This window comes from Uranotaenia lowii, chromosome 1 (genome assembly GCF_029784155.1).
Source record: "Uranotaenia lowii strain MFRU-FL chromosome 1, ASM2978415v1, whole genome shotgun sequence".
In the NCBI taxonomy this organism is placed as follows: domain Eukaryota; kingdom Metazoa; phylum Arthropoda; class Insecta; order Diptera; family Culicidae; genus Uranotaenia; species Uranotaenia lowii.
In genome coordinates this window covers 207270194-207288022 of record NC_073691.1, presented here as the reverse complement: position 1 = coordinate 207288022, position 17829 = coordinate 207270194, and the positions used below count along the sequence as shown (strand labels likewise).

The window sequence follows — 17829 nt, the reverse complement described above, 5'->3', positions numbered from 1 at the left end:
TTTGAATTGCCCTTCCTAGCTGCCTGGTTGATGTACATGTCCGGCCAAGGAGTCACGATGGGTGCCCACAGGCTGTGGGCCCATCGCGCCTTCAAGGCGAAGCTGTGGCTCCGAGTTTTGCTGCTCTGGCTGCACACCCTGGCCGGTCAAAATTGTCTGTATGTGTGGGTTCGGGATCACCGACAACATCACAAGTACTCGGACACGGATGCGGATCCGCACAACGCCAACCGCGGCTTCTTCTTCTCCCACGTCGGCTGGCTGATGTCCAAGAAACATCCCAAGGTAAATGGCACTTTTCTTGAAAATATTTACAGATAGTTCCAATCAAAATTTATTATATGAAACATTGAGATTAATATTATTACTTAATTTAGTTCAAGCCGTCAAAAAATGCAGTATAAATTTAAAAAATTCATACAAAGTTTTAATCTGTTAGTTTGCTTGTTTTAAGATTGACACCAGCTCACCAAACAATAGATTTATGAACTACGATTCTTGACGTAGCCCTGGTTCATTCAATCGCTCAGCCAATCCTCAAATAAATTGTTAGGACTATTCAAATTTGCCTTATGAACGCAGTTTGCCGGCAACACACTATGTGTAGCTCATTTTGATTATCGAGTAAATATTGAATCATCCTCGATTTAAACTAGCCAACACCAGCCAAAATTCCATACTCAACTGTTTACGTCTATCGCTTTTTCTCTCACTTCCCATTCATCGAACAGGTCATCGAGTATGGCAAAAAGATGGACATGTCCGATTTGGAGGCTGACCCGTGGATCATGTTTCAGAAAGAGTAAGTACCTATACTCCTTTCCTCCACTTTTCGTATATTATAAGGCCTTCGAATGCTTTCAAGTTCATTGTCACCGGGACCGGATGAAGTGCAGTGATGACAAAACTTATTGAAACGTACACCACTTCGAATTCGATCACAGATAAAAAGACACTGAATTTAATTACCGATTTTTTTTTATTCAAGTATACATATATTTAAAAACAATTCACAATAATGAAAACTTTCGTTGAAGAATGCTACCAGAACCTTTATAAAACTCTAATAAAATCCATTCTGAGGTTTTTTGTAAGCCTCTTATGCATTATTTGTGCCGCCTTGTGATGCATTTTTTATTTTTATTTACATAGTTTTCCGTTTCAGAACTAGGATTGGTCGATCTTGGATCGATCCTTGGAAGATCGATCTTTTCAACTCCGATTTTCGATTTTTTGGATCGATTCTTCGGTCAAGAAAAAATCGATTAGATCGGTTTATTTTCGATTCGATCTTTCGATCTTTTTCTCTCATTTAGGGAAAATAAGGGCATAATGGCTACCTTAAAGAGAACGCTTATTTAAGTTGAAAAATAATTAAAAAAAAAATTAATTCATTTCAGTACATTTTATTCTAATTATTACCAAAACCTTGTGAATTGGTTGCATTAAGGTGTTTGTGATCGATTAAGATTAAAAAAAATTGCTATAATTCGTTAAATTTAAGTAATAACAGCGATTTTCCAAAAATTACTTTTTTTAAATAAATAAATTTGATTTTTTTTCTGCACTTTTTATTCGATATCTCTCATATACATTAAAAAATCTTAATAAATATATCTTGAAATAATTTTTTTTAAACTCTAAAATATTTCTTGTCAGTACATTACCTAAAAAAATTAAAGCGTTTCCGAGATATTTGGATATTGATTAGTGTTGTTTCAAAACACTAACTCCGGTTCACCTTTCAAAAAAGCGCTGGAAATTTTTCTATTTTGCATATGATTATACAAATTTGAAATTTTGTGTCTTTATTGCATATTTTCAATAAAAAGCAGTTCCCTCTTGTTACAAATGAAAAGATCGATTAATCAGAGATCGATCTTCAAGCTCCGATTTTTTAGCTAGATCGATCCCAGAACCGTTCATTTGAATCGATCTTGGAGATCGATCTTTTCCCGAAGATCGAACAATCCTATTCAGAACATAACTTGTACGTCTCGATGGTCGAGTGGTTAGCGTGGTAAGACGGTAATCGCTGGTCCACTGATGGCATGGGTTCGATTCCCATCTCGGTACTGAGTGTTAAATGTAAATCTTAGGTTGTCCACGTCATTTATTCAGTCTGTAAATCGGCTAAGACGGTGTATGTCTATTTTTTATAACTTGGTGAACATCATTCCTAAAATTCACTCGGTCCATGGCAACCGTTCTCCAATTTCTCGGGCATCCCACATTCGCCAAATCACGCTCCACTTGGTCGAAGCACCTTGCTCGTTGCCACCCTGCTCGTATCGTTCCTACATGATTCGTAGCGAACACCTGTTTTGCAGGACAGTTGTCAGGCATTTTCGCAACATGTCCTGCCCAGCGTATCCGTCCAGCCCTCACCACTTTCTGGATACTAGGTTCGCCGTGGAGTCGCGTGATTCATCCTTCGCCCCCAAACTCAGTTTTTCACGCCGCCAAAAATGGATCCAAACACTCGTCGCTCGAATACTCCGAGTGTGTGCAGGTCCTCCTCAACTAATATCCATGTCTTGTGCCCGTAGACGACAACCGGTCTAATGAGATTCCCGGAGAAGCCGTTCTCGTTCATGATTTTTCATAGCTCATCACGGTCGATCATGTCGTATGCGGCTTTGAAGTCGATGAAAAGATGGTGCGTAGGGACTTGGTGTTCGCGGTATTTTTGGAGAATTTGCCCTAGTGTGAAGATGTGGTCCGCCATAGAGCGTCCCTCCATGAAGCCAACCTGATGACTTCCCACGAATCTGTTTGCTTGTGGCCATGGATGCTAAAACTCCTCAGATCTGCTTGTCCAGTGAAAAAGAGTGCTAATTTTTTCGTCTGCTCCCCACAAGCTGTGCGGAGAGAGATAAATCGCACTGTAAACAAGAGTGAGATTGTCAACACATATGAGTGAGCGAGAGTATTCACATCCACTGATGTAAAGAATTCCCTTCTTTGGAAAAAATTATTGCGTTTGCGCATTGTGTTGAGGAGAAGTCTAAGAGCTAACACTGTTTTTTTCGGTACGTTTACGAGGAAAGGCGCTGCTCTATGCTGTCTTGAATTTTCAGGATTCTGTAGAGAATAATGATAAAGTATGAAATCATGATATAAAAATAAAACAAAACTGGTATAAAAACAGGTGCATGATACTAAATTTGAATCATTCTAACAGCTAACGCTTGACAATGATGAGAGTGCTTTGATCTTTAGAAGTGAGAGATTATTCTACAGAAAGTGTGAAAGAAGAGAAATGGTCTTCGAAGCTCTTCTGAGTAGGGTTGCCAACATTTTTTTCCGAAATTCAGGGAGCTTGAAAATAAAGATCAGGCTAACATAAAAAGATCGAGCTGAGTGCCTTTTTTGGTCACCGTTGTAAAACGTTATGGAGCTGATACACAGTACCGCTCATATTTAATTCTGTTGAATAAGCTTCATTCTCACTGTCACTTCAACCTTTAAACGCGATATTTTTTTATTTCATGCCTTTTATTCATATTTTCTATCAAAGATTTACCAGCTATCACAAGTTTAACTGACGAAATATAACGATTTTTAAATATGTGATGTGTGATTTGGAAGTTGTTTGAAAATTTACCTTTTTGAACTTATCAAAGCTTTTTGCAAAAATTTTTCATAGAAGTTCTCGCAAAGTTAAGTTTAAATGTGACAGATTTCAAAAGTTTTCATAGCAAACAAAAATTCCGATTTATAGAGAAATGAGATAAAATGTTTGCATACGACAGTTATAAATCTTCCAGTCAATTATTTTTATAAAAAGTACATTTGCCTAAGTTGTTGACTTTGACAAATCAATCATTCATTCCGTTTCTATACTTATTATTTTTAACAATAACAATTGTCTGATCGTTGAACGAAAACATGATATGTTTTTCCGTAAAGCGTTCAGCTTTTTATAAAGAGTTTCACAATATCTAAGATAAATGGCAAATGTAGCAACTGTAGAATAAAACATGATTTTAAAAAAAATTATGTTTTTACGCAATGATCAACTTTCTCGAAGACTGCAAGTAATTTTGACTTTGAAATTAAAGAAATTTTATTTATTTTTTTTCCTGTTCTGTTAAATCGAAATTTCAATGAAATTTAAAACCAAAATAAATTGTAGATATTTTTCAAAGTAGAAGTTAAAACGCTTTGCATTCTTCAACAAAGAAGTAAAAAATAATAAAAAGATTTCAATGATTGATTTATCATAGCTGTTTTTTTAAACGCCGTATCAGTAAAACTGGATGTGATAAACAAAATCTGACAAAAAAAAATCGTGTTCAGGACACCAAAAATTTTTTTGAGCCAGTCAGAAAACATTGCAACATTATCAATGCATTGATAGAAGATCTAAATCCAACAAAGTATGAAGTTATTGAATTCAAGGTTAAAGTGACGACGAACAACCACTGAATTTCTATTAAGTTTTGAGCGGATCTGCACATTTTTTTTTGTGGAAACCAAAAAAATCAGGCAAAACCAGGCTTATTTCCAAAAATCAGGGAAAAAACTAGACTTATCAGGTTATCAGGACGGACCTACAAAAATTAGGAAAATCCCGCAAAATCAGGCATATTGGCATCTCTGCTTCTGAGCAAATGGAAAAAGCTGCTTGATTTTGATTGATCAACGATGATTCGTCAGTTGATGAAAAGTTGTTAGGAAAGACAGTTTGTTGCGTTCTCGTTCTAGAAAAATGTGATTATTTTGTTCAAAATGACGATTAGAAGTCGAAAGCGAAAGAAAGCAATGCGGTCTGCAATTAATGTTGTTCCGAGTTCAGTCGCGTGTATCTGGCTGCATTTGAAAGCAATAAAATCCATCGAATACGACAGATTCGTCCTGATTTTCGGAAGACCATCCCGATTTTTCAAAAACTCTTGATTTGTCCTAATTTTTTTTAAATTGTCTTCAAAATGTCCTGAATTGTCCTGGTGTTTCAACTAAACATCTCAATTATAATTGAATTTGTAGTTAAACGAAGAAAACATCGAACAAATCTTTTATGAAATAGTTTATCCTTTTTAACCGGTGGTAATCTTCGGTTCATGCAATATTTAATTAGTGTTTTGTGTTTTGCTGCTCAATAAAATTTCCAACAAAACTGAAAAAAAAACATTTCATTTCTCATAATAAACTTGACTTGAATTAGAAAAAAAAATGTACAAAAATTCAAAATTTGGGGAAAATTTTGAAATGAAATAAAATTCTACTAAACAATTTTTTGGTGAACTCCCTAATATAACATAAATTGATAAAAAAAATATTGTGACTGATCGGTCTTTGAAAATGTCAACTCTCAATTGAAATCTCAACTGGATGTTTTAAATATTTTTTTCCGGGTAACTTCCTACATGTTCTCGACTTTTAAGGAAAAACTTACATAACCTTAGGAAAATTTCTACAATCAATACCTACTGGGTATGTTTCACAGTAAAATCACTGATCACACTGACATGACTCTTATAACACAAATTCGATCATTTTCTGGCTAAATTATTGCGATTTCTGGCGTCGGTATTGCGAACCTGTAAATTTTGACAAAAAAAAGCCCTGTAGGAAAAGTTCACCCATTTAACCCGATTGTTTCGACGAAATTACCTACTTTTGCTCAAAAGTCGGGTGGCAGTTTCCAACTGGGATATCATTTTATCCAAAGAGATCGATGCGCACTCTGCAATCGAAATTGCGTACTGCTAAAAATTCGTAAAAGTTATCCCATAAACGAAATCGAGTATATAGTCAGTATGGTCAGTTTTAAAACGTTGAAGTTAAATTTTCTGTATTTTTTATTAGTTTGGTGCCTTATCTTAGATCAATTAAGCCCAGAAGTAATTTCTTGAACTCCTTGAAAGCTGACATGAGATATTATATAACGGAAACAAGCTGTAATTTGTATCAACCAATTAATGCGTGCAACTTTGTAGAAGATTTTCCTTCTGGTTATAGTGTCCAGAGAGTGCCATTGTTGTTCCGGCTCTTTCATGCGCGCAGATATCTTTTTCCAGTTGATGTCTATTTTAAACCACTTTAATTTACATGATGTAAAAAAGACAATGGATATAACATGTAAATTATAGTGGTTTAAAATTTATACAATTTAACTGACCTTGGTAGATGGCTAAAACTGGTCTTGTTACTTTCAAGTTAATATGGTAATAATTTTCAATTGCTGAACGGTGGTCAATAATTGTGTCTTAACATACAGTCCATGACGCTTCTCTTCGGGTTTAAAATTGCCAGATGGCCTTGTCTTATCCGGACTTCCGGATATTTTTTAAACAATTTAGGAAAACTCCGGTCCGGCTCGATTGTCTATTTCTTTTCGGATTTATCTTTTTTATTTGCAAAATTTAACAAAAAACTCAAATTGAGTAATCAGAATGTTTGCGCCCAAGAACGGTTTCTTAGCAGGTTTCTTATTAAGTTCATTTTAACAAACATTAACAGATTTTTGGAAGCCAAAAATGAGACTTAAAACGCGCTAATGTATTTTGATGGAAAAAATATATTGTTTCAAGTTATTTCTTCTTGATTTTGAAATCAAATTCCTGGATTTTACCAGGTTTTAAGATCAAATTGCCTGGATTTGCCCGGTCCGGATACGCGGATATTTACGTGCTGAAAAAAATCTGGCAACCTTAATCTAGTAGCTCCTTAGTACCTTTTGGTTATGAATGAAAAGTCTATAAAACGAAAGAACCCGGCCTCAGGTTAAATGAAAAATGTGTATCTTGACGGGCGTCTTGTACAAATGTGCCATTATAGCCATTACTGAGATCACAATAAACTTGACATTGAATCAATGATTAACCGATCGATCAGTTAAGTTCTCGACTGCTATTTCCTTTGGTCGAATTTTCACTATATTGTTTTCTTTACCTTCATTAGCCAAAGAAAAAGGAAATTTTATGTTGTAACAAATCAATTTGTCAAACTTCAGCAGTAGCTTTTTTCCGTTTAACTCGTACAAGCTTCGGTCCACGACAAATTCAAATGATTGACGGTCGTGTAATGACTTTAAGTTTAACGTGCACCCCTTCATACATTTATGACCGATAATGTGTGCCTTCTGGTTTTTTTTTGCTCAGCCACATTGCATTGCATTATTGTGGATTGGAGCCAGCTCAATTCAAGTGATGTTGCCCTTCGATCTTTGGATGCATGTTTTATCTTCGGCTCTCAATTCCGCACCATGTTGACCGCCACGGGTTTATGCTGCAATGAGTAGCACTTATGGCACCTTTCTCGGGGTCAAGTGCACGGTTCGATGATGGCGACGAGACGGCAACGATCGTGATGGCGAGATTCAATGGCACGTGCACGTTTGTTTAAGAAGGGTGACGAAACAAAACTAGATAAACGATAAGTAAGGCAAATTTTTATTTTTTTTATTTTAAATCTGAGGCGTTACTTTCTTCTCCTAATTCGCAGATCCATAGAATTTGAAATTAAGAATATCGATCGCAAAATTGTCAATCATAACTTACGATTGACAATTTTGCGATAAATATTCTTGTCATATTCATAAAACAATAGTCCACGAAAAAAAAAATTAAGAAAATGGTCTCTAATAAAAAAAACCCAGTGGCAGTCTTCCAATGCGTAATATCATGTATAACCGTTTGGGGCAAAATCCGGGCAACCGAGCAGGACCAGGGTTAATAAATTTTGTGTCAAATATCCGGACAAGTCCAGATAAAACTAAGCAATCTGGCAATTTTATACCAGAAGAAAAACGACATGGATTATAGGTTAAGACTCAATTAGTGACCACCGTTCAGCAATTGATAAATATTTCCATATGAATTGAAAAGTAACAAGACTAGTTTTAGCCATCTACCAGGGTCAGTTAAATTGTATAAATATTATTCCACTGTAATTTACATGTTATAACCATTGCTTTTTTACATCATGTAAATTAAAGTGGTTTAAAACAGATACCAACTGGAAACAGACATCTGCGCATAAGAAAGAGCTGGAACAAAAAATGGCATTCCTTGGACACGATAACCAGAAGGTAAATCTCCTACAAAGTTGCACGCATTAATTGATTGAAACAAATTACAGCTTGTTTCCGTTATATAATATCTCATGTCGGCTTCAGGCAAGAAATTCAAGAAATTACCTCTGGGCTTAATTGATCTAAGATAAGCCATAAAATTATTAAAATAAAATACAGGAAAATTTAACATCAACGTTTTACCACCGACTATCACTTTTGATGAAATGCTATCCCAGATGGAAAATGCCAACCCACTTTCAAGCAAAAGTAGGCCATTTCGACGATACAATCGGGTTAAATAGGTGATTTTTTTCTACAGGGCATATCAAAATTTGCGGGTTCTAAATACCGACGCTAGGTGACTGAATAAGCCAGAAAATGATCAGAAAGTGTCATGTCAGTGTTGGTGAGTGGTTTTACTGTGAATCTCACTCAGTTTGATTGTATAAATTTTTTAAGGTTAAGTATACTTTTCCTTTAAAGTCAAGAACATGAAGGAAGTTACTTAGAAAACTAAATAAAACGATTAAAAACATCCAATTGAGATTGAAATTGAGAGTTGATTTTTTCAAAGACCGATTGGCGCAATATTTTTAATCATTTTAGTGATATGTTAAGGATTTCGCTATAAATTATTTAGGTTAATTTAAGTTCATTTCAAAGCTTACCTCCAATTTTCAATTTTTCAATAATTCAAGTTAAGTTTATTATGATCAAAGAAATGATTTTTTCCAGGTTTGTTTAAAATTAAGTATAATTTAAAACTTCATTATTTTTGGAACATCTTTGCATCCCTGCACATCTCTGCAAATCTGACGAACAGGTATAGGTATCTTGACAATCCGAAAAACGTCAATTACAAACGTTGTTAAAAGACACCATCTTTCATGGGTCATTTTGCCTTTAAATTAAACTTATCAACGCAACTTAAGATGTAAATTCTCATTTGGAAAAAAAAGTTTAATGATGACTTCCTCTCTCAACAAATCAATGCCACAATTTATATCATCAAGAAGAAAATGGAATAGTTTTCCTAGATTCGGGGTTTTTGAAACCTTATTGAATTTTCTTAGCTTCAAACAGGTGCAAGCTACAAAGAAACAAACAAAACATAATCCATTTGACTCAATTCGATTATTGTTTTAATTTATTTCAATAATAAAATTTCTTATTTGAAAATGGAAACATCAAGTGCGTTAATACGAGTTTATGAATCATATGATTATAAATTATCATATCCAAAATCCGGATGTCAAAAAAAGCCAAAATTGATAAAAATGACAAAACCAACCAAATTGACAAACTGACAAAATTGAAAACATTAAAAAATGAAAAAATTGACAAAATTGACAATAATAACAAAACTGACAAAAATGACACAAATGACAAAAATGACAAAAATGACAAAAATGACAAAAAGGACAAAAATGACAAAAATGACAAAAATGACAAAAATGACAAAAATGACAAAAATGACAAAAATGACAAAAATGACAAAATTTACAAAAATTACAAAAATTACAAAAATGACAAAAATGACAAAAATGACAAAAATGACAAAAATGACAAAAATAACAAAAATGACAAAAATGACAAAAATGACAAAAAGGACAAAAATGACAAAAATGACAAAAATTACAAAAATTACAAAAATGACAAAAATGACAAAAATGACAAAAATGACAAAAATGACAAAAATGACAAAAATGACAAAAATGACAAAAATGACAAAAATGACAAAAATGACAAAAATGACAAAAATGACAAAAATGACAAAAATGACAAAAATGACAAAAATGACAAAAATGACAAAAATGACAAAAATGACAAAAATGACAAAAATGACAAAAATGACAAAAATGACAAAAATGACAAAAATGACAAAAATGACAAAAATGACAAAAATGACAAAAATGACAAAAATGACAAAAATGACAAAAATAACAAAAATGACAAAAATGACAAAAATGACAAAAATGACAAAAATGACAAAAATGACAAAATTGACAAAACTCACAAAATTGACAAAATGGGCAAAATTGACAAAATTGACAAAATTGACAAAATTGACAAAATTGACAAAATTGACAAAATAGATAAAATTTACAAAATTGACAAAATTGACAAAATTGACAAAATTGACAAAATTTGGTCAATTTTGTCAATTTGTCAATTTTGTCAATTTTGTCAACTTTGTCAATTTTGTCAATTTTGTCAATTTTGTCAATTTTGTCAATTTTGTCAATTTTGTCAATTTTGTCAATTTTGTCAATTTTGTCAATTTTGTCAATTTTGTCAATTTTGTCAATTTTGTCAATTTTGTCAATTTTGTCAATTTTGTCAATTTTGCCAATTTTGTCAATTTTGTCAATTTTGTCAATTTTGTCAATTTTGTCAATTTTGTCAATTTTGTCAATTTTGTCAATTTTGTCAATTTTGTCAATTTTGTCAATTTTGTCAATTTTGTCAATTTTGTCAATTTTGTCAATTTTGTCAATTTTGTCAATTTTGTCAATTTTGTCAATTTTGTCAATTTTTTCAATTATGTCAATTTTGTCAATTTTGTCAGTTTTGTCAATTTTGTCAATTTTGTCAATTTTGTCAATTTTGTCAGTTTTGTCAATTTTGTCAATTTTGTCAATTTTGTCAATTTTGTCGATTTTGTCAATTTTGTCAACTTTGTCGATTTTGTCAATTTTGTCAATTTTGTCAATTTTGTCAATTTTGTCAATTTTGTCAATTTTGTCAATTTTGTCAATTTTGTCAATTTTGTCAATTTTTTTAAATCTTGTAAATTTTGTAAATTTTGTAAATATTGTTAATTCTATCAATTTTGTCAATTTTGTCAATGTTGATCATTTTGACAATTTTGTCAATTTTGACAATTTTGACAATTCTGACAACTTTGCTAATTTTGACCATTTTGACAATTTTGTCAATTTGGACAATTTTGACAACTTTGATAATTTTGACAATTTTGACAATTTTGACCATTTTGACAATTTTGACAATTTTGACAATTTTGACAATTTTGACAATTTTGACAATTTTGACAATTTTGACAATTTTGACAATTTTGACAATTTTGACAATTTTGACAATTTTGACAATTTTGACAATTTTGACAATTTTGACAATTTTGACAATTTTGACAATTTTGACAATTTTGACAATTTTGACAATTTTGACAATTTTGACAATTTTGACAATTTTGACAATTTTGACAATTTTGACAATTTTGACAATTTTGACAATTTTGACAATTTTGACAATTTTGACAATTTTGATAGTTCTGACAATTTTTATAATTTTGACAATTTTGACAATTTTGAAAATTTTGACAGTTTTGACAATTGTGACAAATTTGATAAATTTGACAGTTATGACAATTTTTACAGTTTTGACAATTTTGTCAATTTTGAAAATTTTGACAATCTTTACAATTTTGACAATTTTTACAATTTTGACAACATTGACAATTTTGACGAATTTGTCAACTTTGAAAATTTTTACAATTTTGACAATTTAGACAATTGTGACAACTTTGATAATTTTGACAATTTTGACAATTTTGACAATTTTGACAATTTTAAAAATTTTGACAATTTTGACAATTTTGACAGTTTTGACAATTTGGACTATTTTGAAAATTTTGACAATTTTGACAATTTTGTCAATTTTGAAATTTTTGACAATTTTGACAATTTTGACAATTTTGACAATTTTGACAATTTTGACAATTTTGACAATTTTGACAATTTTGACAATTTTAAAAATTTTGATAATTTTAAAAATTTTGACAATTTTGACAATTTTGACAATTTTGACAATTTTGACAGTTTTGACAATTTGGACTATTTTGAAAATTTTGACAATTTTGACAATTTTGTCAATTTTGAAAATTTTGACAATTTTTACAACTTTGACAATTTTGACAATTTTAACAATGTTGACAATTTTGACATTTTTGACAGTTTTGTCAATTTCGACGATGTAAACAATTTTGACAATTTTAACAATTGGACAATTTTGACAATTTTTCAACGTTGTTCAAATAAAAGATATTCCTGGTGGCCTTCAATGCATTTTATAAAATAAATAAAAATATTTATTAATTGGACTACATATAATTAAAATAACATATTATTTCTGGCTTCTTTTTGCTTACTGAGAAATCTCCAATAGCATATGTCCATTTTGTGGTCTTATCACTTTACTTCTTATACCGTTTATCGGCAGAACAAAAAAAAAAAGAATTTTATCAAGAAATACCGAAATTCATCAAAATTCCTCAAACTGCGACATATTGAAAGGCAATGGCCAGTGTTCGGCACCAAAGCGCTAATCCGCTAATCGCTAGTAAGTCCGCTAACTTTTCATTAGCGGTTTAATATTTCCGCTAAATTTTGATTGTTCTAGCGAATTAAAAAGTTCCGCTATTTTTTGGTTCCGCCAATTGTAGACCGCTAACTCCCATATATTTGTATCAATTTCTCGAGTTATTGGTGATCTAATAAACTTTTTATCATTAATCAAGTTAAGGTTTGTCATCTTTGTTGTCATCTTTCTTTCTATATCACTTTTTTTTCGCAACATCTATAGAAGATGATAACCATAAGAGGTGTTCATCATAAAACTATTTTTAACATCCCTTAATCAACATTTGTTTTAAAAGAGTTGAGATGTTAACTTTCCACAATATAGTTTTTAGAGATTTTACAGATCAGCGCATATTAAAATAAAATCAGAATCACCATAGAATGATTAGTTGATAATCATTCATTGTAGCCTTCGTTTTAAGTTCAAATAGAAATAATATAAGTGTTCACGTTTGAAAATACTGCTGCAAATTTAAAAGGGAGAAAACATATTAAAGATTGTTTGGGCAGACCATTTCGGATGGGTTAAAGATAGGTGTTATCGTGTTGATGACCAAACTAAAAAAGGACATTTATTTGATTTCCATCATTTACATTAATTCTTCCCGCCGGAATTAAACAATAGGTTACAGAAAACAATGACAAACTGGCAACATTTAGGACTTAAATTATAGCAACGATTCTAGGGGGTTTCAACTATTGACATAATTACATTACGATTCGGGTGACCAATATTGATGAGATTCATCATACCGGCCACCAAAAACAACTGTTTTTACATTGGTTACCCTAGCATTGTTTTGGTTAACTTTCGTGCTTTTGTTTTTAGAAGGCACGGTACACTTTTCACTGTACACAACTCTTCTGGTTTGCAGAAAAAATTAAAGTCTCTTTGCAGATCGTCTAGCGGATAAACTGTTGCTTCGGATTCACTAACTGGATGGTACAATGGAACGGTTGGGTAGGTATGTCGGACAGTTGATTGCTGGCAGTTGGATTCTGATCGGGAATGAAGTTTGGACTCCGTAAGAGTATTGTTCAAACTCTTCTGGCCGCTGGACAAATTGATCAGTAATTGACACTATCACTTCCAAAGTGTTTGCAAAATACTTTTAGCAGCTAGTACTGCCTGGCAGACAGTACGGCAGGTACCCAGATGGCTGGCATTGGACCTACCAGTACATCACAACTGGGTCGAATCACTGATCGGGAACGGAACAAATAACATGGGTCACAGATAGGCGTGGGCTTTGGCTTACGAAACAGGATCACAATGATGTCCAACGGGTAGGTACGGTACTGCAAATCGGCTCGGCTTCATTGGGAGTTAACAGGTTGCCTTTCGAGAAAATCGTTATGCGAGATAGTTTGGACTATCTGCTATGCGGCAAGTACTGGTCGGGCAACCAGCACGGCAGGGATCCAGACGGCTGGTATTCGCCCTGAATACCAGTACCATCCATCCGAATCGCATATCTTATCGGGATGAGACAAGATTAATCGGCAACGAACGGCTGGGGTGAATCAAAACTGCTTTGAAACTATCGGTACGGCGATCAACTGTCGGGTCGGATGTGTCGAATAGGGATTTTGAAGGGTTGCTCAAACGTTACTACAGGAATAGGAGCTTAACTCCAATCCTGGTCACGGCACCAAATGTTTGGGCAGACCATTTCGGATGGGTTAAAGATAGGTGTTATCGTGTTGATGACCAAACTAAAAAAGGACGTTTATTTGATTTCCATCATTTACATTAATTCTTCCCGCCGGAATTAAACAATAGGTTACAGAAAACAATGACAAACTGGCAACATTTAGGACTTAAATTATAGCAACGATTCTAGGGGGTTTCAACTATTGACATAATTACATTACGATTCGGGTGACCAATATTGATGAGATTCATCATACCGGCCACCAAAAACAACTGTTTTTACATTGGTTACCCTAGCATTGTTTTGGTTAACTTTCGTGCTTTTGTTTTTAGAAGGCACGGTACACTTTTCACTGTACACAACTCTTCTGGTTTGCAGAAAAAATTAAAGTCTCTTTGCAGATCGTCTAGCGGATAAACTGTTGCTTCGGATTCACTAACTGGATGGTACAATGGAACGGTTGGGTAGGTATGTCGGACAGTTGATTGCTGGCAGTTGGATTCTGATCGGGAATGAAGTTTGGACTCCGTAAGAGTATTGTTCAAACTCTTCTGGCCGCTGGACAAATTGATCAGTAATTGACACTATCACTTCCAAAGTGTTTGCAAAATACTTTTAGCAGCTAGTACTGCCTGGCAGACAGTACGGCAGGTACCCAGATGGCTGGCATTGGACCTACCAGTACATCACAACTGGGTCGAATCACTGATCGGGAACGGAACAAATAACATGGGTCACAGATAGGCGTGGGCTTTGGCTTACGAAACAGGATCACAATGATGTCCAACGGGTAGGTACGGTACTGCAAATCGGCTCGGCTTCATTGGGAGTTAACAGGTTGCCTTTCGAGAAAATCGTTATGCGAGATAGTTTGGACTATCTGCTATGCGGCAAGTACTGGTCGGGCAACCAGCACGGCAGGGATCCAGACGGCTGGTATTCGCCCTGAATACCAGTACCATCCATCCGAATCGCATATCTTATCGGGATGAGACAAGATTAATCGGCAACGAACGGCTGGGGTGAATCAAAACTGCTTTGAAACTATCGGTACGGCGATCAACTGTCGGGTCGGATGTGTCGAATAGGGATTTTGAAGGGTTGCTCAAACGTTACTACAGGAATAGGAGCTTAACTCCAATCCTGGTCACGGCACCAAATGTTTGGGCAGACCATTTCGGATGGGTTAAAGATAGGTGTTATCGTGTTGATGACCAAACTAAAAAAGGACGTTTATTTGATTTCCATCATTTACATTAATTCTTCCCGCCGGAATTAAACAATAGGTTACAGAAAACAATGACAAACTGGCAACATTTAGGACTTAAATTATAGCAACGATTCTAGGGGGTTTCAACTATTGACATAATTACATTACGATTCGGGTGACCAATATTGATGAGATTCATCAAAGATTTTAAATGAGAATAATGTAAAATAATACAAAAAACAACAAAATGGAATAAATTGCACGTAAACTTGTCTACAACGAAATTGCATACTCTCTACTTTGCACCAATAATCGAGTAAATCTTTAATCAAAATTCAAATTAAAAAAAAAAGAAATATGTAGCTAATCATCTTCCACATTTAGTCCTTTTGCTCTTGTAATTGTTTTAAAATTCGGTAATTTTTCTATTAGTACAACACAGAGAGGTGATGAAAAACCCATCTTTGACAGTTTTGGTTTTGCTCATATAATTGTATGAAAATACGAACAGTTTATAGAATTTTTATAAAAATATTTGAAACTTTATTCATTCCTCTTTGGGGAGTTGGAAAAACCGGAAGGGGGGAGGGCGTGACAAGAGGAGAATCAGATATTTGTTCCGGCAACAGTTAGCGATTAGCGATAGCGCTTTAAGCTTAAAGCGATAACTTTTTTGGCACATTTAGCGTATTTAATTAGCGATCGCTAACTGTTAATGAGTTAGCGATTCATATAGCGGCGCTAATTTTACAGTTAGCGATGCCGAACACTGGCAATGGCCTATAATCAATATACGCCTTGAGAAATATGGTACAGAATCAAAAACAATGGAAAACTAAATTTAGTCAAATGTGGCACTAAAGGTCACAATCAAAGTTCTGCAAAATTTTACAAAATCTTTTTTTTTTAATTCACGAACGCCAATCGTTATGCTCTGACGAATTTTCAAACATATCTTTTTTAGGATATTTCATTCTGAGTTCATGATTTTTTTCAAAAACAGGTGTCCACTTTCCTTCGTGAAATCTCCTTACTATTTGAAATTGTTTGATATACAGATCAACGCTAAAATCTGTTTGATTTTTGAAAATTTTACTCATTTCTTTAAAGAAATTTAAAATCTTCTAAATAGTCTCAAATGCACATTTTCCAAAACTTTCAGCACCCGGATTGGGTTCAGCTAAAATTCGACCTTCGCCTGAATAGTTGTCAACCGGATTTCAAATCTATCAAAGTTTGCTGAAACATTGGCTGATGGTCGCTGCGCGGTTGTTGAACTACCTACCCAAAAACTACCGCGGTTTGATTGATTGTCTTTTTGAGTTAATTTTTTTTCATTTTACAAACTCTTGACATGGAGGTCGCTATTGAATTGCGAAAAGAAACTATGAGCTACCAACTGTTTGGGGACATAGTCTATCACCAATTTTGTATCTAATCAATTTGACTCAACTCTAGCTTCGAAAACATCTGTCTTTGGATTGGTTTAAGAAGATTCCGTTCGAAGCCTGTGTCTTTTACGACTTTGCGGGAACGTTGTGTTCAGCGAAATCAATCAAGTGATCTTCTGACAAGCTTGCAAAACATGCCATATCCTATGGTAAAATGAACCACAACCCTCATCAAATGCAGCATCTTTACCACCAGAAGAGCTGCTTTGCCTTTCTAAAATTGCAGTGCAGCAGGACTACAAAAAAGCATCAGATCATAAAATATGGTTAGTCACACTTAGTTTAAGTGTGGTTTCACCGTAAACAAAACTTCACTTTATTAAAGGGTGACAAAAACATGTCATATTAGATCTTTGAGAGGCGAAAGTCAGGCACCAAGTCGATCAACTGCCAATGAAGACGTCTACGTGACGTTTTACCGGAAGAATAGTCTTTCACCCAAGACGGCAGATGATGCTGTTCATTACATATTCAAATCTTTTGAAAAAGTTAGGAATTCAAAGACCGAAATCCTTCCGAACCGGTTGCCCTAGACTACGCCTAGAGGTATTGCATTCGTTCTCCGAAACCTACCCAGAAAGCGCGTGGACCTTGCTTTTGGATCACCTTGACATGGTTCCATTGGAATCGAACCCGAACTGCGCGGCCAGTTCGATTCGAACAAGATAGAAACACAACAAATGCCAATCTTTCCAAAAAAAAAAAAAAAACAGACACAACATTATGAAACACCTCGATTTTTGATTCAATGGCAAGTTGTAGATTTTCCTCTATCTCTCTGTTTTGGGCACCGATGTGGTCAGTGAAATTGGAGACCATGCTCCGTCGTTCTGCCTCTAACGTGCGCAAGAGATTCAATTTTTTTTTTGGACAGTGACGATGGCAGCTTTGGAGAAAAACGCAAATTAGCTCACGATGTGTGTCAAAAAAAATGAATGAATGAATGAATAACATGCCCTTTCTATCGCTGCGGTTGGGATGAATCAGACCCCCTTTCCTAAAAAAAAAACTAAAAACAGGCGGGTTGACCACCTGTATGTGATGCGGTTGCTTAAAGGTTAAAACTACGCAGGGCCGTTGCATCGATTTTATGCGTCGTTGGCGTGTCTTT

General features: G+C 34.1%; 1 protein-coding gene across 1 annotated transcript in view; it reads left to right on the top strand.

The window, feature by feature from the left end:
• The window catches only part of LOC129745364 (delta(9)-fatty-acid desaturase fat-7-like), a 59275-nt gene that overhangs the window by 29277 nt on the left and 12169 nt on the right, over positions 1-17829 (top strand). The window contains exons 3-4 of the mRNA XM_055738393.1: positions 20-285; positions 732-802. Coding sequence (XP_055594368.1) covers positions 20-285; positions 732-802 — 337 coding nt within the window. The remainder of the gene's footprint in view (positions 1-19; positions 286-731; positions 803-17829) is intronic.